Raw genomic sequence first — 21,312 nt, 5'->3', positions numbered from 1 at the left:
TTAGGATATGTGCAATTTTTTTTTATTTTTTAATCCAGAACGGCCATGGAAAATTCAGTTCGTGTGCATGAGCCCTTGCTGAGCTGCAGTGTGGCTCCATTGACCATCTGTAGGTGGGTGCAGCGTTACAGATACAGAAGTGCACATGGGGCTCTAAAGGGGTTTTCATGTACTTAAATGTATATGACCTATATTCTCAGGATAAGTCATCAATATCAGATTGATGGGGTCTTACACCCAGCACCCCCCTAGATCAGCTGTATCCGTCAGCTATACATTGGATGGATTGCTTGGTCTACTGTGACATTTCTGGCACCAGTGTTGCCACAGCTCTGCTCCCATTCACCCCAGCATGGCCACTGTACAGTGGACGGAGCCTTCTGCTTCCTGCCCTGCCCAACAGCTGATCAGTGACCCCCAAATAGTATATAGATCACTTAGGGTCCTAGGTCATCAGTATCTAAGTTCTGGAAAACCCCTTATCTGCAGTTTTATGCAGAAAACCGGTGTATAGGTCACAATGGAAAATATTCATTACAGGTTCGCTGTGGAGTTGGTGGAAGCATGAGCTGTGGATTTCATCCTTTGCGAAGGGTGAAATTACAGGGGTTGTCCAAGTTATTTTTATTGGTGACATCCTCAGGATAGGTCATCAATATCGGGTCCAACACCCAGCAACCCCACTGATCATCTGGTTGAAGAGAAGGCTGCGGTCCGCATGAGGGCTGCCTTCCTTTCATTGTTTACCTGCTCGACATCGCAGGTGTAATTACAAGAAGACGACCTATTCACTTCAATGGGATGGCTCAGTTCCTATACAAGCGTATACTACAGGGCCGTCCCGTTGTAAGTGAATGAGACGGTTTCTGGTAGTTACACCTGCTCACTGCTGCTGTTGCGAAGGGGAGCAGGTAACGAATGAAGAGAAGGCATCACCGGCACGGGGTTGGGACCATCAGTTGCCTTGTGGAGAAGTCAGGTGGATACACAGCTAATAGTCCTACTGAATAGACTGTTAGAATTTGTATTATGGCAAGAAAAAAGCAGCTAAGTAAAGAAAAACAAGTTGCCATCATTACTTTAAGAAGTGAAGGTCAGTCAGTCCTGAAAAATTGGGAAAACTTTGAAAGTGTCCCCAAGTGCTGTCACAAAAACCATCAAGCGCTACAAAGAAACTGGCTCACATGCGGTCCGCCCCAGGAAAGGAAGACCAAGAGTCACCTCTGCTGCGGAGGATAAGTTCATCCGAGTCACCAGCCTCAGAAATCGCAGGTTACCAGGAGCTCAGATTAGAGACCAGGTTAAAGGGAACCTGTCACCTGGATTTTTATTGGGTATAGAGCTGACATGGGTTGCTAGATGGCCGCTAGCACATCCGCAATACCTAGTCCCCATAGCTCTCTGTGCTTTTATTGTGTAAAAAAAAACGATTTGATACATATGCAAATTAATATAAAAGAGTCATATCTTACTTGTGTGACCAGAGAAGAGTCATATTTTCAAGCTCTGACTCATCTCAGGTTAATTTGCATATGTATCAAATCGAATTTTTTAAACAATAAAAGCACACAGAGCTATGGGGACTGGGTATAGCGGAAGTGCTAGTGGCCATCTAGCAACCCATGTCCTCAGCTCTATACCCCAAATCCCGGTGACAGGTACCCTTTAATGCCACACAGAGCTTCTAGCAGCAGACACATCTCTAGAACAACTGTTAAGAGGAGACTGTGTGAATCAGGCCTTCATGGTAGAATATCTGCTAGGAAACCACTGCTAAGGACAGGCAACAAGCAGATGAGACTTATTTGGGCTAAAGAACACAAGGAATGGACATTAGACCAGTGGAAATCTGTGCTTTGGTCTGATGAGTCTAAATTTGAGATCTTTGGTTCCAACCACCGTGTCTTTGTGCGACGCAGAAAAGGTGAACTGGATGGACTCTACATGCCTGGTTCCCACCGTGAAGCATGGAGGAGGAGGTGTGATGGTGTGGGGGTGCTTTGCTGGTGACACTGTTGGGGATTCATTCAAAATTGAAGGCATACTGAACCAGCATGGCTACCAAAGCATCTTGCAGCGGCATGCTATTCCATCCGGTTTGCGTTTAGTTGGACCATCATTTATTTTTCAACAGGACAATGACCCCAAACACACCTCCAGGCTGTGTAAGGGACTATTTGACCATGAAGGAGAGTGATGGGGGTGCTGGCGCCAGATGACCTGGCATCCACAGTCACCGGACCTGAACCCAATCGAGATGGTTTGGGGTGAGCTGGACCGCAGAGTGAAGGCCAAAGGCCAACAAGTGCTAAGCATCTCTGGGAACTCCTTCAAGACTGTTGGAAGACCATTTCCAGGTGACTACCTCTTGAAGCTCATCAAGAGAATGCCAAGAGTGTGCAAAGCAGTAATCAAAGCAAAAGGTGGCTACTTTGAAGAACCTAGAATATGACATATTTTCAGTTGTTACACACTTTTTTTTGTTATGTAGATAATTCCACATGTGTTAATTCATAGTTTTGATGCCTTCAGTGTGAATCTACAATTTTCATAGTTAGAGGTGTGTGTGTGTGTATGTGTGTGTGTATATATATATATAATATATATATATACACAATCAGTGCTGCCCATAATTATTCATACCCCTGGCAAATTTTGACTTAAAGTTGCTTTTATTCAATCAGCAAGTAATTTTTTGACGGAAAATTACATAGGTGTCTCCTAAAAGATAAGACAATGTACAAGAGGCATTATTGCTTTTATTTACATTTGAGCAAAAAGTGTCCAGTTCAAAATTATTCATACTCTACTCAATAATCAATAGAAAGGCCTTTATTGGATATTAGAGCAATCAAACGCTTCCTATAATTGCAGACCATCTTTTTGCATGTCTCCACAGGTATTTTTGCCCATTCATCTTTAGCAATGAGCTCCAAATCTTTCAGGTTGGAGGGTCTTCTTGCCATCACCCTGATCTTTAGCTCCCTCCACAGATTCTCAATTGGATTTGTCTGGACTCTGGCTGGGCCACTCCAAAACGTTAATGTTGTTGTCTGCTAACCATTTCTTCACCACTTTTGCTGTGTGTTTTGGGTCATTGTCATGCTGAAATGTCCACTGGTGCCCAAGGCCAAGTTTCTCTGCAGACTGCCTGATGTCGTTGAGAATCCTCATGTATGCCGTTTACTGTGATTAGGTTCACTGGTCCATTGGCTGAAAAACACCCCCAAAGCATTAGGTTCCCACCACCATGTTTGACAGGGATGGTGTTCTTTGGGTTGAAGGCTTCTGCTTTTTTACACCAAATGAAGGAAACATCATTGTGACCAAACAATAACATTTTCAAAGTTTCATCTGACCATAGCACAGAAGACCAGAAGTCGTCTTTGTCCAGATGAGCTTTTGCAAAGGCCAAGAGAGCCTTTGTGTGCCTTATCTGGAGAAGTGGCATCCTCCTTGGTCTGCATTGTGCAGTGTCCGTTGGATTGTCTGCCTTGAGACATTGCCACCAGCAGAGCCCAGATTCACCAGGATGGCCTTGGTGGTGATCCTTGGATTCTTTTTCACCTCTCTTAACTATCCTCCTGGCCAGCACACGTGTCACTTTTGGCTTCCGACCACGTCCTCTGAGATTTTCCACAGTGCGGAACATCTTGTATTTTTTTTGCTCAAATGTAAATAAAAGCTGAGAAATGTTCCCCCCCTTGTCTCTTGTACATCGTCTTATTATCTTTTGGGAGACACCTATGTCATTTCCTGTCCAAAAAATTACTTGCTGGTTGAATAAAAGTAACTAAGTCTAAGGCTACTTTCACACTAGCGCTTGATCGGATCCGTTCTGAACGGATCCGATCATATTAATGCAGACGGAGGCTCCGTTCAGTACGGATCCGTCTGCATTAATAACTTAGAAATTTTTCTAAGTGCGAAAGTAGCCTGAGCGGATCCGTTCAGACTTTCAATGTAAAGTCAATGGGGGACGGATCCGCTTGAAGATTGAGCCATATGGTGTCATCTTCAAGCGGATCCGTTCCCATTGACTTACATTGTAAGTCTGGACGGATCCGCACGCCTTCGCGCGGCCAGGCGGACACCCGAGCGCTGCAAGCAGCGTTCAGCTGTCCGCCTGTCCGTGCGGAGGCGAGCGGAGCGGAGGCTGAACGCCGCCAGACTGATGCAGTCTGAGCGGATCCGCATCCATTCAGACTGCATCAGGGCTGGACGGTTGCGTTCGGGTCCGCTCGTGAGCCCCTTCAAACGGAGCTCACGAGCGGAAAGCAGAACGCTAGTGTGAAAGTAGCCTAAATTTGCCAGGGGTATGAATAATTATGGGCAGGTGTGTGTGTGTGTGTGTGTGTGTGTATGTGCAGCACTGAACATGATAGTATTTTAAAAAGGCATAACTTGTCCTAGGATGAATAAGCTTTACTTGGTGAAACTGGAAAATCCCTTACATTTCATATAAAAACCAACACCTTGTGTTGCCTACCCATTCCTAATACAAATCTACACGATATATGTAATTTCGTTCTATTCTGTATATCCCAGGCAGGTGACATCTCAGAAAATGTCTCCACGTGGTTGCTTGCAGTGTCCACTTCTGGGAAAGGCAGCTGTTCTCCTAATTTCTATGACGCCACCTTGTAGTACCCTGACCTGTTTTAGTAAATTGTATGGTCATAGACGCCCTGGTTAAAGTTAGTCATGGAGTAGGGATTAAATGACTGCATTTAGTTGGCTTTTTATTTTTGGGTGTGATCCTGTGAGCAACGCTGAAGCCTGTTTTGAGCCTGTTTATTACAAGATGTCTTTCATAACTACCAGAATGAATGGAGGTGAGTCACGGCAAGTTTAGTTAGAGGACCTGTCGCCTCTCCTGACATGTACAGTTCTGGGGCATCTTTTTGTAGAATGCTGTGGTATCGCATCGATCGGTCACGTGGCTTTATGCAGCTCAATCTCATTTACGTATCAGTGATGTGCCTTTTCTTGCACACGCGAGGCCGGTCGCCACCACTTCTGGTGTATTGTACTTTATACTATATTGTAACAGTAATTGTGATCAATGTTCCCTCAAAGATTTGTTTTACCGTTATACGGAGGGGGGCAGTAAGTGTGCGTTCACATAACAATTGTGAACTACAGTAATGGTATGCACAGGGAAGGCTCCTAGCATATGATGAATGTATGTATACGACCTCATTGACTTTACGTGTCCGGTTGGGGAGGTTTATATCCATATACTTTATTTTTTCTATAGCGTAGTGGGAAGTAGACTGCACTACTCTATACAGAGGCAACAAGTAAAAGTGTATTTATTTTTTATTTATTTTTAACCACAGTTGGACCCTACGGGAGTCTTCCATCTGAGGTAGGTCTCAGGGAAATACTCCCCTGTCCTGAGATGATGTGAACCAGGCTTAAATAGTTATCAGAGACTGAAAAGTCACACTGAATATACTTACCTGGCTTGCTGCTCCTGGTCCCTGTACCGCCGCCGCTGCTGCTTCTCTGAGCCTCCCTAGCGTCACCTGTGATACAGGGACCAAGAGCAGCAAACCAGGTAAGTATATTCAGTGTGAGGGACACGGCCATATGGGGGGCAATTTTTTTTGTCTCGAATAACCCCTTTAAGGGGATGATGCAGAACACCATCAAATAAATATTTGACCCACCAGGCCCAAAGACAGCTGGTTTAGGGCAGTGAAGGGGTTAATATCTGGATGCCTGATGCACTAGGCCTGTGAAGAGGCTAAGGTCAGGATTCCTGTTGGTCTAGGGCAGGGGTAGGCAACCTCCGGCTCCCAGCTGTTGTGAAACTACAACTCCCAGTATACATACTTGCTCTGCTCTTCTAAGAAGTCTCATAGAAATGAATGGAGTATGCTGGGAATTGTAGTTTCTAGGGGTGCACCGAAATGAAAATTCTGGTCCGAAACCGAAAATTCAGGATGCCCTTGACCGAAAACCGAAACTGCCTTTTTGCCCAAATACTTTTAAAATACTTTTTTTAAGTAAAAAAAAAAAGGAAAGTGAATTAAAATATAAAGTTAAACAGATACATAGATATTATACACACAATGCCACCCAAAGTGGTTATTTAAAAAAAAAATGTCACTCTCCCCCCCCCCCCCGTCACTCTCCCCCCCCCCCTCCCTCCCTTGTCACTCTCCCCCCCCCCCTCCCTCCCTTGTCACTCTCCCCCCCCCCCTCCCTCCCTTGTCACTCTCCCCCCCCCTCCCTTGTCACTCTCATTCTACCCCCCTCCCTTGTCACTCTCATTCTACCCCCCCTCCCTTGTCACTCTCATTCTACCCCCTTCTCCCTTGTCACTCTCATTCTACCCCCCTCTCCCTTGTCACTCTCATTCTACCCCCCTCTCCCTTGTCACTCTCATTCTACCCCCCCCCTTGTCACTCTCATTCTACCCCCTCCCTTGTCACTCTCATTCTACCCCCCCCTCCCTTGTCACTCTCATTCTACACCCCCCCTCCCTTGTCACTCTCATTCTACCCCCCCCTCCCTTGTCACTCTCATTCTACCCCCCCCTCCCTTGTCACTCTCATTCTACCCCCCCCCCCCCTCCCTTGTCACTCTCATTCTACCCCCCCCTCCCTTGTCACTCTCATTCTACCCCCCCCTCCCTTGTCACTCTCATTCTACCCCCGCCCTCCCTTGTCACTCTCATTCTACCCCCCCCCCTCCCTTGTCACTCTCATTTTACACCCCCCCCCCCCCCCCTCCCTTGTCACCTCTAGTGTAGCCTGTGTAGCGTGGCCAAGCTCTGTTCGGTCCGCGGTACAGGAGCATTTGTTTCTTGTACCCGGCCGGACTGAAAGGAAGTGCACACTAAGTGAGCACTTCCTGTCAGTCCGGCCGGGTACAGGAAACAAAAGCGCCTGTACCGCGGAACGAACAGAGCTCGGCCACGCTACACTAACAACAGCACAGAGGAGACACAGCAGGCTGCGCAGCACTGAGCCGGAGATTCTTTAGAGCGGCAAGCGTTTAGGAGGCACAGCATGAGGGGCGCCGCCGGCCGCCCGAACGTATATAACCAACCGTATTTTCTGCCGATATGTACCAATATCGGCCGAAATGGATTAGGCCCATTTTCGGCCGATATTTTCGGCCACCGGAATTTCGGTGCACCCCTAGTAGTTTCACAACGGCTGGGAGCCGGAAGTTGCCTACCCCTTGTCTAGGGTATTTCATACCTTGGGCTGTTGGTTACTCACCTCTCCAAGCTCCAGCAATGTCCAGGCTGTAGTAGGAGGGTGAACACAGATGGTTCTGCTTCCTGTTCTCTCCATGCAGCAAGGAGAGGATGGAGATCATTCAGAGTATTTGATATGCGCTCTGCCTGATCGTTACGGGAGAACTCTAGGACAATGTTTGTGGGTGACTGGAGAGCGCCATTCCCTAGGATTACAGTGTGATCTACTGAATATCTTGTGTCAGTTCCAGTGTTGCCAGTACGCTCATTGTTCTGGTGCTGTTCTATCTGAAATTGCTCACCAGGATGCCACAACCCATTGTCCTAGCAGTTACATATGCCAATATACTCTGCTGGCATCTCATATGAGTGCTACTTTATTTTTGTGTAATGATATTCACATACCTCTTTTCTCCAATGTTTTTCAGATCATGGAGCTGTGTGGAGCGACGAGACTTGGCTACTTTGGCAGAAGCCAGTTCTACATTGCGTTGAAGCTTGTAGCAGTCGCACAGTCGGGATTACCATTGCGAGTTGAAAGTTTAAACACTGGTGAGAATTTCCTGACTGCTGACACTACAGGGTTAATTGGAAATGCTGAATAAGTCATATTTTAAAGTGTTTTTTTTCTGAGTGTTTTCCACTGATAACCTATCCTCAGGATAGGTCATTATTATGTGATCGGCGGGAGTCTGATATCCGACACTCCACAGCCACCAAGCACAGTGCCGTACATTGGATAGCTCAGCCCCATCTGCACCTAGGCCATGTGACCGATGAACGTCAAATGTCCTAGGGAGAGTCTGCAGCACTCACCAGAGATCCGTGGACACTTTGAGCAGCTGATTGGGGGGAGGGACCAGGTGTTGGACCCCCACTGATCATGTACTAATAACCTGTCCTCCAGCTCTACCATAGAAATGAAAGGAGCAGCTGCACGTATTTCCAACCAGCTGCTCCGTCCATTTTATTGGGGCTCCATGGGATACGGGTCCCATTTTCATGATTGTGGTGGATCCCAGTAGTAGGGCCCCACTGATCTAATAGTTATCACCCATCCTGTGGATAGGGGATACGTTTCTCTAACTGGAATAAACCTTTAACTTGGCCTTTTTACCTGGATAATTTACTTTTCTATTTCTTGTATAAGCCTTCTAGAAGAATGGCATTTAGACTTGTAAACAGTAAAATTAGTACGGTATATTGGTATGTAATTATTGGTTATACTGCTAGTCTGAACCTACCGGATTGCTCCTCATACTGAAGTACTGCTGAACCAGGTTTGTGGTCTCGTGCACCTGAGGAAATCTGTTACAGGAAAGCTCAAGTGATCCTTTTTGGCGCTGTTGGTGTAACCGCCACACATTCTCCACAGCAGAATTCAGTGTTCACAGGAGCAGCAAAATGGATGAGAGTTAAAAAAATATCTCACCCGCACGCAGCGGCGGGTGTCCAGCCTCCACAAAGAGCTTGACTGTGCACTACAGAAGGGGAAATATGTGACAAATCTGCACTATTTGGTGCTCATTTCATTTCTGCTGATTAAGAATCTGCTCTATAAAAATACCACATGACCTAACCCCTCAGATGAACACTGTCAAAAATATAAAATAAAAACGGTGCAAAAACAGCTTTTTTTTTTTTTTTGCTCAAATTTTCTTTTTTTATTTCCAGTAACAAAGCAAGGGTTAAGGGTTAATATTTATTACCCTGATTCTGCAGTTTACAGAAACACCCCATATGTGGTTGTGAATTGCTATATGACCAAACAGCAGGGCACAGAAGGAAAGGAACGCTGTATGGTTTCTGGAAGGCAGATTTTGATGGCTTTTTTTTTTTTTTTTTTTTTTATTCTTTTGGCACCATGTCCCATTTGAAGCCCCCCTGATGCACCCCTAGAGTAGAAACTCCATAAAAGCAACCCCATCTAAGAAACTGCACCCCTCAAGGTATTCAAAACTGATTTTACAAACTTTATTAACCCTTTAGGTGTTCCTCAACAGTTTATGGCAAATGGAGATGGAGAATTTCTATTTTTTTGTAACCTTGCCTCACAAAACACGGCGCACCTTTCCCTCTACGCCCTACCGTCTGCCCGTACAGTAGTTCACGGCCACATATGGGGTGTTTCTGAAAACTACAGAATCAGGGCAATAAATATAGCATTTTGTTTGGCTGTTAACCCTTGCTTTGTAACTGGAAAAAATGGATTAAAATGGAAAATTTGCCCAAAAATTTTAATTCTGAAATGTTATCTCCATTTACCATTAACTCTTGTGGAACACCTAAAGGGTTAACAAAGTTTGTAAAATCAGTTTTGAATACCTTGAGGGGAGTTTCTAGAATGGGGTCATTTTTGGGTGGTTTCTATTATGTGATATGGTCCTTTTTAAAAAGTGGGTTTTTGAAAATTTCAAGATTTGCTTCTAAACTTCTAAGCCTTGTAACATCCCCAAAAAATAAATTATTCCCAAAATGATCCAAACATGAAGTAGACATATGGGGAATGTAAAGTAATAACTATTTTTGTAGGTATTACTATGTATTATAGAAGTAGAGAAATTGAAACTTGGAAAAAAAAATTATAAATAAAAATGTAATTTTTTTACTCCATTTTACCAGTGTCGTGAAGTACAATATGTGACGAAAAAACAATCTCAGAAAAGTTATCACCACATAAAGTGACACTGGTCAGATTTGCAAAAAATGGCCTGGTCCTTAAGGTGAAATAGGGCTGTGCCCTTAAGGGTTTAAACAAAGCTTTTTGTGCAAGTGCTGTTTCTTCGCTAGGATTTGAACTTGGGATTTCTACATGCAAGACTGCCCACTAACCTCCAGGCTATAGCCTTATTATATTATGAAAAGTGTTTTTTGTTTTTTTATACTTTAAAAGCTAATACATATTATTGGTGTATGTTAATAAACCAGTAATATGCTGATACCTAGCTTAGTCAATGGAGGGGAGTGTTAAAAAAGGGTGTTAAAAAAAAAAAAAAAAAAAAAAAGGGCTTCCAGGATTCAGCCCCTCCACCTGGTGCTCCAACATGTGCATATGAATAAAAACAGATGTCTCTGCAGCTGTTTAACATGTAGACAAAAGAAAGGTATTGTTTTAATCAGCATGATCAACTCTAATGGGGTTGATCAAGCTGACAGAGGCTCTTTAACACAACAGTATTGGACGATTTCTTGACCGCTCCAGAAAAGATTGTTCCTGCCTCCCTGTATCAATGGTTTTTTATTTACTTCAATCCCTCTAAAATGGCTGCAGTCCAGGGTAAAACTATGAACAAATGCAAATCCACGGGTCAGTTTCAGATTTCTACTGTGGACTCCGAACTGAATGTATGCTTAGAATATCAAGTACATCTGGAGAGGAAGCTTTGATAGGAGCGTCCATATGCTAAACACTTCTGCTGCACAAGATATATATAGATACAGATTCCACTCCCTGAATTTTATGGTAGCCGTTATGGCACATAGATTGCCTTGACGTGCGGCAGACGGTCCCAAATAATTTTGTACAAAATGCATTTGCCAAGAATCTCAAATTTACAAAATAAGCATAGCGTTAGCACCAGAATATTTTCTATTACTATGGCATTATTGTACTGTTTTTGGTTTGCAGAGTGCGGCGCCTCTACATAACTTAGGTGCATCATGCACCAGCGGAAGGACTATTAAGACCGGCGTCTAAAACACTGGTCCTAATAAATGAGCTAAAAAATAAAACTTAAATTTATTCTGTATCGTGTATGAGCAAGAGAAATACATGCACTTACACACATTGGCATGCTATCAGTGAGGTTATTAATGGTTGTCAGAGGAATGTTCTGCCACTCTGAATGTACTTGGGCATGCAAATTGGCAAGATCCACTGCTGGCAGCTCCCTTTTGTAATTGCTAACTAATGACATCCCAGACGTGCTTAATGGGAGGTGGGGCTGAAGATGCTGTTGGTCATGGTAGTCCATGCAGGCTGCTCGCAGTAGCATGAGCAATATGTGACGTGACAATGTCCTGTAAAATGGTTCCTGGGACACTTTGGAGAAATGGGTGTACTACTGGTTCCACAACCAAATCAATATAATGCCAAGCTGTTAGTGTGCATTAAATTTTTACTAAAGGCGTCTGGTTACCATACATTATGCCAGGTCGCCGTGGCGATCAGGAATTTTGTATAGATCATAGCAGTGTATTACTGTACTGCGACGGCAGCAGGAAGCGCACGGCATCATAGAAACCAATGACTCCGTGCGCTCCTGCACTCTGAAGAAATCATGTTCCACGGATGTGTGCATGAGGCTTAATGCACTCAGAGGACTCGGAGATCCCTCCGACAAACGGGACCGCAGCCCCACCCCCTCCCCATCACAGCGCGGGAAGTACTTCCGGCCTGGACTCGGTGCGCGTCCACAGCGGAGGTAGCACAAGGATGGCCCCGGAGACGCCGACAACCGCGACTCCATTATCCCCCGGACAGGACAAATAATCCGGGACAGCAGAAGGGCAGTGATCCCGCAGTGACGGCGGATACAGTGAGACCTCATTTGGAGTATTGTGCTCAGTACTGGAGACCATATCTCCAGAAGGATATTGATACTTTGGAGAGAGTTCAGAGAAGAGCTACTAAACTGGTACATGGATTGCAGGATAAAACTTACCAGGAAAGATTAACCACCCCAGGACCGCTGCACGCAGGACTGCGTCTTTGTGGCGGCCCTGTTATTCCTCCTGGACGCGTCGGGGCGCCATCTCGCGAGACGCGAGATTTCCTGTGAACGCGCGCACACAGGAACGGAAGGTAAACTAGCTGATCTACAGCCTGCCAGCAGCGATCGTTCGCTGGCAGGCTGTAGATGCGATTTTTAACCGCTAAAAGGTATATTAGATGCTGTTTTGATAACGGCATCTAATATACCTGCTACCTGGTCCTCTGGTGGTCCCTTTTGCTTGGATCGACCACCAGAGGACACAGGCAGCTCTGTAATAAGTAGCATCAAACACCACTACACTAAACCCCCCCCCCCCCTGTCACTTATTAACCCCTGACCACCCCATATAGACTCCCTGATCACCCCCTGTCATTGATCACCCCCCTGTAAGGCTCCATTCAGACGTCCGTATGTGTTTTACGGATCCGATCCGAGCAAAACACATACAGACGTCTGAATGAAGCCTTACAGGGGGGTGATCAATGACATATAGCCCATATAGACTCCCTGATCACCCCCTTGTAAGGCTGGCTCCATTCAGAGGTCCGTATGTGTTTTGCGGATCCATGGATCGGATCTGCAAAACGCATACGGATGTCTGAATGGAGCCTTACAGGAAGGGGGGGGGGGGGGGGTGATCAATGACAGGGTGGTGATCACCCCCCTGTAAGGCTCCATTCAGTCATATATTTTTTTTGGCACAAGTTAGCGGAAATAGATATTTTTTTTTTTTCTTACAAAGTCTCATATTCCACTAACTTGTGACAAAAAAATAAAATCTCACATGAACTCACCATACCCCTCACGGAATCCAAATGCGTAAAATTTTTTAGACATTTATATTCCAGACTTCTTCTCACGCTTTAGGGCCCCTAAAATGCCAGGGCAGTATAAATACCCCACATGTGACCCCATTTTGGAAAGAAGACACCCCAAGGTATTTTGGGGTGTCTTTTTACATATACCCATGCTGGGTGAGAGAAATATCTCTCTATGATGACAGCTTTGTATAAAGAAATGGGAAAAGTTGACTTTTAGAGAGATATTTCTCTCACCCAGCATGGGTATATGTAAAAATAACCCCAAAACACATTTCCCTACTTCTCCTAAGTACGGCGATACCACATGTGTGACACTTTTTTTGCAGCCTAGGTGGGCAAAGGGGCACACATTCCAATGAGTACTCTTAGGATTTTACAGGGCATTTTTTTACACATTTGGATTGCAGACTACTTCTCACGCATTAGGGCCCCTAAAATGCCAGGGCAGTATAACTACCCCACAAGTGACCCTATTTTGGAAAGAAGACACCCCAAGGTATTTCGTGATGGGCATAGTGAGTTCATGGAAGTTTTTATTTTTTGTCACAAGTTAGTGGAATATGAGACTTTGTAAGAAAAAAAAAAACAAAAAAATGCTAACTTGTGACAAAAAATTAAAAATGTTCTATGAACTCACTATGCCCATCAGCGAATACCTTAGGGTGTCTACTTTCCGAAATGGCGTCATTTGTGGGGGGTTTTCTACTGTCTGGGCATTGTAGAACCTCAGGAAACATGACAGGTGCTCAGAAAGTCAGAGCTGCTTCAAAAAGCGGAAATTCACATTTTTGTACCATTAGTTTGTAAACGCTATAACTTTTACCAAAACCATTTTTATTTTATTTTTTTACCCAAACATTTTTTTTAATCAAAGACATGTAATGCAATAAATATAGAGAAAAATGTATATATAGATGTTGTGTTTTTTTTTTTTTTTTTTTTTTTTTACAACTGAAAGTGAAAAATGTCTTTTTTTTATTTAGTTTTTTTTGTTGCAAAAATTTCGGTAAATTTCGATTAATAACAAAAAAAAAGTGAAAATGTCAGCAGCAATGAAATACCACCAAATGAAAGCTCTATTAGTGAGAAGAAAAGGAGGTAAAATTCATTTGGGTGGTAAGTTGCGTGACCGAGCGATAAACGGTGAAAGTAGTGTAGTGCAGAATTGTAAAAAGTGGTCTGGTCATTAAGGGGGTTTTAAGCTAGGGGGCTGAATTGGTTAAAGGACCTTTTAACATGTATAGCTTGGAAGAAAGACGAGACAGAGGGGATATGATAGATTGATATTGATTTAAATACATAAAGGGAATCAACAAGGTAAAAGAGGAGAGAATATTTAAAAAAAGAAAATCTGCTACAAGAGGACATAGTTTTAAATTAGAGGGGCAAAGGTTTAAAAGTAATATCGGGAAGTATTACTTTACAGAGGGAGTAGTGGATGCATGGAATAGCCTCCCTGCAGAAGTGGTAGCTGCAAATACAGTGAAGGAGTTTAAGCATGCATGGGATAGGCATGAGGCCATCCTTCATATAAGATAGGGCCAAGGGTTATTCATAGTATTCAGTATATTGGGCAGACTAGATGGGCCAAATGGTTCTTATCTGCCGACACATTCTATGTTTCTATATGTGTAATTTTTTTGGGTAAATAAATTCCATTAATCCATTCACAATGTCATGCTCTTCCAGAGGTTTTTGTAAGATTATTGGGCAGTTTCTCTGCCTACAAGATATTTTCACAGATGCTTGGTTTACTTTTGTAGTTCTCAAAACTGAATTTGACTTGGCAGAGATCACATGCCTCTTCACAGCAAAACCGTTATAACATGAACAGAGTTGAGAAAAAGACCTTAATCCTAACTTCTACAAACCTATGAATATAGAATCAAACTAATATGAAAAGTTGTTATTCTAAAAACTTCATCTACTTGCATATTATAAGTTATATCAGCAAGAATTAGTCTTTATGTAGAAAACTATGATGTAAATCAAGCCTTACTGACTAGTGGTTCTAGACTTCTTTATATATTAATTTAGAGGTGTTTTTTGCCGCTGAAAATATGGCTTTATAAGGTAAAAAACAAAACAAACAAAAAACTGCTCCTAACTTTTTTAGCTGGCTCCTAGATTCCAAGGAAATTTGTCAAGCCCTGCATTATGCCACCCCACACTATGATCCCAGGAGTGATGATCTCTTGTGAAGGCCTCTGCATGGTATTGCCTACATGACCCCCGGTATCATTGCATTAGAGACAAAAGCATGACTCATTGATAAAGATGATAGACCTCCATTCCAGCCTCCACTGCTGTCTTGCTGTCTGCACCATGATAACATTTTGGAGCGATGGTGTGAGGTCAATGGGACATCTGACTTGTAACCCAATGTCGTGCAAACACCTTCTGATGTGTAGACTCCTTTTTCCACCCTAGGCTTGGGATGTGATGTCAGTTTCGCTTGCAGTACAGGATAGATCACTACGTTCCATTCTTCTAATCGGATCTGTCCATGCAGACGTTCGCCTCTGTTCATCGCTTTTATTCCAGTTCATCATTGTTCTCCCAACCACCGGGATGCAGAACATTAATCCGTAGCGGTTAGGGATGGGCGAATCGATTTGGATGAAACATCTGAAGTCGATTTGCATAAAACTTTGTTTAGAATGTATTGACTCAGATGAGCCAAAGTTATTACTTCACGAGACTTCGCGTAATAACTTCAGAAAATGATTTCAACTGTATAAAACCTTGGAACCGAACCGGAGTTCGGGAAATATTATTTTTTTACAGTAGAAATCAATTTATGACGTTATTAGAGACTTTGCAAAGTAATAACTTCAGCTCATCTGAGCCAATACATTCTAGTACTGTACGTCTCATTGCAGTAGTTAAGGCTGTTAAAGGGAACCTGTCACCTGGATTTTGGGTATAGCGCTGAGGACATGGGTTGCTAGATGGCCGCTAGCACATCCTGCAATATCCCGTTCCCATAGCTCTGTGTGCTTTTATTGTGAAAAAAAAAAAAAAGGTTGATACGTATGCAAATTAACCTGCGAGGAGTCAGAGCTTGAAAATTTGACTCTTTGGTCACACAAGTAAGATATGACTCTTATGTTAATTAGCATAAAAGGCGGGAAGTACAAAAATTCATAATACTTATTGAATTTGTCTGCAAATGAAATTAAAAGTGTAATTTATATGTTTAGGGTGACACAATGAACATTTAGAAACACTCAGCAAGGGTAGCATAGTAGAGGTGACAGGTTCCCTTTAAGGAGATACGGTTCAGTTTGTCTAAAAAGTATAGAGCAAAAAAAAAAGAAAGTATGTCCGTGACGGCCGCAAATTCTCAGGTCCCATCCCGGTCTCCTCTGATGGCTATTGGAATTGTGATGGATTAAGGAGACCTGGGTGGGTGAAACACTACAGTATCTTAAGGTTCTAGAAAGCAATTTTTCTATGTTTTAAAAGCTTTATCATTATGCTATTATATGCTAGTAGTGTTCTTTATGCTATTGCTATGTGGTTCTTTATACATCTGTATTGTGAAGCAAAAATCAGTAGTGGATGCAAAAACATATAAATCTTTCCATTATGTTTCCCGTGTTTAGGACCCATTCCTGGTTTTGGCTTACTGCAAGTGTGTGAATGAGGCCTTAGAAAGACCTGCACATTACAATTAGATTTCATTCAGATGGGCAAATGAAGGCACACTAGGTGCATGTTCTGACAAGCTGCAGTTTTCTTGTGGTCTGCTGACAGAAAACACTGTCCATTTATGAGAATGTCAATCACTTGTAATGGACCCTGCTGTCACTTAACAAATATGGCTGCCACAACAGACCAGAAAAAATACTGAGATACCAATTTTCTTATTTTTTTCAGTTAAGGACCTTCCTCTGCCAAGATTTCTGGTGTCAAAAAATGAGCAGGATTCAAGACATCCAGTCTCCAACAGTGCAGAGGGTGATAATTCCTCCTCTTACTCCGGAGTTATTCCTCCTCCTCCTCCGAGCAGAACCCAGGTCAAGAAAAGCTCAGTTAGTCACGATATTATTCAGCCACGTGCAGCGGCAGAGCAGCAGGTAATCATCATTTCACCCCTTTTAAGTAATTTTGATCAGTGTTTGTATAGTGGACGCACGCTGCTCCCACTGCAGTAACCAGCTCTGTCCACTACACAGTGCGGGGAGCTGTATAGTTCCCATTTCTGGCATCTGAGCTGAATCAAGGACATGCAGGGGGAGGGGGGATATCTGACTCCCAGCAATTATATATTATAGTGGCCTGTCCTGAGGATAGGCCATCAAAATAAGCATCCTGGAAAAAAAAACATTAGGTTAAAGGGGTTTGTCCACAAATGAAATGATCATCTATCTTCTGGTTGGTCGATATATGTTTGATCCCTGAGTGCCCGCCAGTCACTAGAATGGGGTTTCAGGTGCCCTTTTCCTCAGTGCATGACTGCCACGAGGAAGATGGTAAATGGACTGGCATACTTGACTACCACCTCAAACAACGTGACTGCAGTCAGGAGAAAACAGATGCTTGGAACCACCATTGTAATGGTCACTGAGGGTCCCAGCCGTCTGTGTGTCCTCATCAGCTGTGACAGAAGTGGGGTGGTCTAGATAATGATCGGAGCCAGAGGAGAAGGACCTTAATAACAGTATAATACATAACATATGTGTGTTAGCCATTATATCGTCTACCACCACTAACTATTTATTTCCTCCTTTATTTGCCAAGGAGTCCACTTCTCCTGTAGTATCCCCTCAGCAGTCTCCACCATCCTCTCCACATTCTTGGAGGAAGCACAGCCGACATGCCAGTGGAGGGAACAGTGAGCGGCCTGTGACTGGGTCTGGTCCGTTTTGGACACCTTACAGTGAATCTCAAGCAGGTATGATTATAATCTCAAGCAGCCAGTGTGCATCTCTGCCAAGTATGTATGACACAGTGCGTTGCCATTAGAGAGATTTCAGCATAACCTGTCTACCCCAGATGAGTCGCAGCTGAAACGCATTGGTCATGTTACCGCCGACACCTTTTACTATAAAGACTCCTCTGAAGCTGAGTAGTCTTTAGGGGCAGAATTTAGGGTGATTGTGTCCCTGACCTCTCAGATACCCTGTATAATTCTATGTCAGTTTTATGTTAGGATGTGATAAGTGGAGTTTTCATCGTTCTTTCTGTTCACAATTTTACTAGTTTTAATATATCCTAAAATGCATTTTACGATTTGTTCTTTTCTGTCCATACCTCAAACAGTTGTATTTATGTAATACCCATGTTAATACAAAGTTACCTTTTTGTCTAAGTATGTACACTCTTCCGTCAATAACATAGTAACATAGTATATAAGGCCAAAAAAAGACATTTGTCCATCCAGTTCGGCCTGTTATCCTGCAAGTTGATCCAGAGGAAGGCAAAAAAAAACTGTGAGGTAGAAGCCAATTTTCCTCACTTTAGGGGAATAAAAATTCCTTCCCGACTCCAATCAGGCAATCAGAATAAATCCCTGGATCAACGATCTCTCTAGTAGCTATAGCCTGTAATATTATTACGCTCCAGAAATACATCCAGGCCCCTCTTGAATTCCTTTATTGTACTCGCCATCACCACCTCCTCAGGCAGAGAGTTCCATAGTCTCACTGCTCTTACCGTAAAGAATCCTCTTCTATGTTTGTGTACAAACCTTCTTTCCTCCAGACGCAGAGGATGTCCCCTCATCAGTCACCGTCCTGGGAATGAAAAGATGATGGGATAGATCTCTGTACTGACCCCTGATATATTTATACATATTAATTAGATCTCCTCTGTCGTCTTTTTTCTAAAGTGAATAACCCTAATTTTGATAATCTTTCAGGGTACTGTAGTTGCCCCATTCCAGGTATTACTTTAGTTGCCCTCCTCTGGACCCTCTCCAGCTCTGCTATGTCTGCGTTGTTTACAGGAGCCCAGAACTGTACACAGTACTCCATGTGTGGTCTGACTAGCGATTTGTAAAGTGGTAGGACTATGTTCTTATCACAGGCATCTATGCCCCTTTTGATGCAACCCATTATCTTATTGGCCTTGGCAGCAGCTGCCTGACACTTGTTTTTGCAGCTTAGTTTGCTGTTTATTAAAATTCCTAGATCTTTTTCCATGTCAGTGTTACAGAGTGTTTTACCATTTAATAAGTACGGGTGACTTGCATTATTCCTTCCCATGTGCATAACTTTACATTTGTCAGTGTTTAACCTCATCTGCCACTTATCTGCTCAAGCCTGCAATCTATCCAGATCCCTCTGTAGTATTATACTGTCCTCATCAGTGTTAATTACTTTACACAGTTTAGGGTCATCTGCGAAAATTGATACTTTACTATGCAAGCCTTCTACAAGATCATTAATAAATCTATTGAAGAAAATAGGGCCCTATACTGACCCCTGAGGTACTCCACTAGTGACAGTGACCCAATCTGAGTATGTACCGTTAATAACCACCCTCTGTTTTCTATCATTGAGCCAGTTACTTACCCACATGCAGACATTTTCTCCAAGTCCGAGCATTCTCATTTTATATACTAACCTTTTATGTGGTACAGTGTCAAATGCTTTGGAGAAGTCCAGATACACGACATCCATTGATTCGCCGCTGTCAAGTCTAGAACTTACCTCCTCATAGAAACTGATTAAATTAGTTTGACATGATCGATCCCTCACGAAGCCATGCTGATATGGCGTTATTTGCTTATTTCCATTAAGATGCTCTAACATAGCATCTCTCAGAAAACCTTCAAACAGTTTACTCACAACAGATGTTAAACTTACCGGCCTATAGTTTCCAGGCTCTGTTTTCGGACCCTTTTTGAATATTGGCACCACATTTGCCATGCGCCAATCCTGTGGGACATTCCCTGTCAACATAGAATCTGCAAATATCAGAAATAAGGGTCTGGCTATGACATTACTTAATTCCCTTAGGATACGGGGGTGTATGCCATCCGGTCCTGGCGATTTGTCTATTTTAATCTTTTTAAGTCACTGTTGTACTTCTTCCTGGGTCAGACAGGACACTTTTAACCACCTCCGGACCGCCTAACGCAGATGTGCGGTCCGGAGGTGGCAGCCCTGCGCACGACGACGCATATACGCGTCATCTCGCGAGGGCCGGGATTTCCTGTGAACGCGCGCACACAGGCGCGCGCGCTCACAGGAACGGAAGGTAAGCGAGTGGATCTCCAGCCTGCCAGCGGCGATCGCTCGCTGGCAGGCTGGAGATCCGAATTTTTTAACCCCTAACAGGTATATTAGACGCTGTTTTCATAACAGCGTCTAATATACCTCCTACCTGGTCCTCTGGTGGTCCCTTTTGTTAGGATCGACCACCAGAGGACTCAGGTAGCTCAGTACAGTCGCACCAAACACCACACTACACTACACCCCCCCCCCCCCCCCGTCACTTATTAACCCCTTATAAACCCCTGATCACCCATGATCACCCCCCTGTCATTGATCACCGCCCTGTCATTGATCACCCCCCTGTCAGGCTCCGTTCAGATGTCCGTATGATTTTTACGGATCCACGGATACATGGATCGGATCCGCAAAAAGCATACGGACGTCTGAATGGAGCCTTACAGGGGGGTGATCAACGACAGGCGGGTGATCACCCATTTACACTCCCTGATCACCCCCTGTCATTGATCACCCCCCTGTCATTGATCACCCCCCTGTCATTGATCACCCCCCTGTAAGGCTCCATTCAGACGTCCGCATGATTTTTACGGATCCATGGATACATGGATCGGATCCGCAAAAAACACATGCGGACGTCTGAATGGAGCCTTACAGGGGGTGATCAATGACAGGCGGGTGATCACCCATATACACTCCCTGATCACCCCCCTGTCATTGATCACCCCCCTGTAAGGCTCCATTCAGACGTCCGCAGGTGTTTTGTGGATCCGATCCATGTATCCATGGATCCGTAAAAAATCATGCGGATGTCTGAATGGAGCCTTACAGGGGGGGTGATCATTGACAGGGGGGTGATCACCCTGATCACCCCCTGTCATTGATAACCCCCCTGTAAGGCTCCATTCAGACGTCCGCATGTGTTTTGTGGATCCGATCCATGGATCCGTAAAAAAATCATGCGGATGTCTGAATGGAGCCTTACAGGGGGGGTGATCAGTGACAGGGGGGTGATCACCCTGATCACCCCCTGTCATTGATAACCCCCCTGTAAGGCTCCATTCAGACGTCCGCATGTGTTTTGCGGATCCGATCCATGGATCCGTAAAAATTATACGGACGTCTGAATGGAGCCTTACAGGGGGGTGATCAATGACAGGGGGGTGATCAGGGAGTCTATATGGGTGATCACCCCCCTGTCATTGATCACCCCCCTGTCATTGATCACCCATCCCCCCCCCCCCCCCCCGGTAAGGCTCCATTCAGACATTTTTTTTTGGCACAAGTTAGCGGAAATTTTTTGTTTGTTTTTGTTTTTTCTTACAAAGTCTCATATTCTACTAACTTGTGTCAAAAAATAAAATCTCACATGGACTCGC

General features: G+C 43.9%; 1 protein-coding gene across 6 annotated transcripts in view; it reads left to right on the top strand.

Annotated features, from left to right (window-relative positions):
• Positions 1-21,312, top strand: part of REPS1 (RALBP1 associated Eps domain containing 1) — a 116,618-nt gene that overhangs the window by 18,862 nt on the left and 76,444 nt on the right. For all 6 annotated transcript variants that reach the window (XM_044288728.1, XM_044288733.1, XM_044288729.1 and 3 more), the window contains exons 2-4: positions 7,645-7,768; positions 16,635-16,834; positions 17,499-17,652. In XM_044288728.1, the coding sequence (XP_044144663.1) occupies positions 7,645-7,768; positions 16,635-16,834; positions 17,499-17,652 (478 nt within the window). The remainder of the gene's footprint in view (positions 1-7,644; positions 7,769-16,634; positions 16,835-17,498; positions 17,653-21,312) is intronic.

Source organism: Bufo gargarizans, chromosome 4 (assembly GCF_014858855.1).
Source record: "Bufo gargarizans isolate SCDJY-AF-19 chromosome 4, ASM1485885v1, whole genome shotgun sequence".
NCBI lineage: Eukaryota > Metazoa > Chordata > Amphibia > Anura > Bufonidae > Bufo > Bufo gargarizans.
This window is presented reverse-complemented; position numbering and strand designations above follow the sequence as displayed.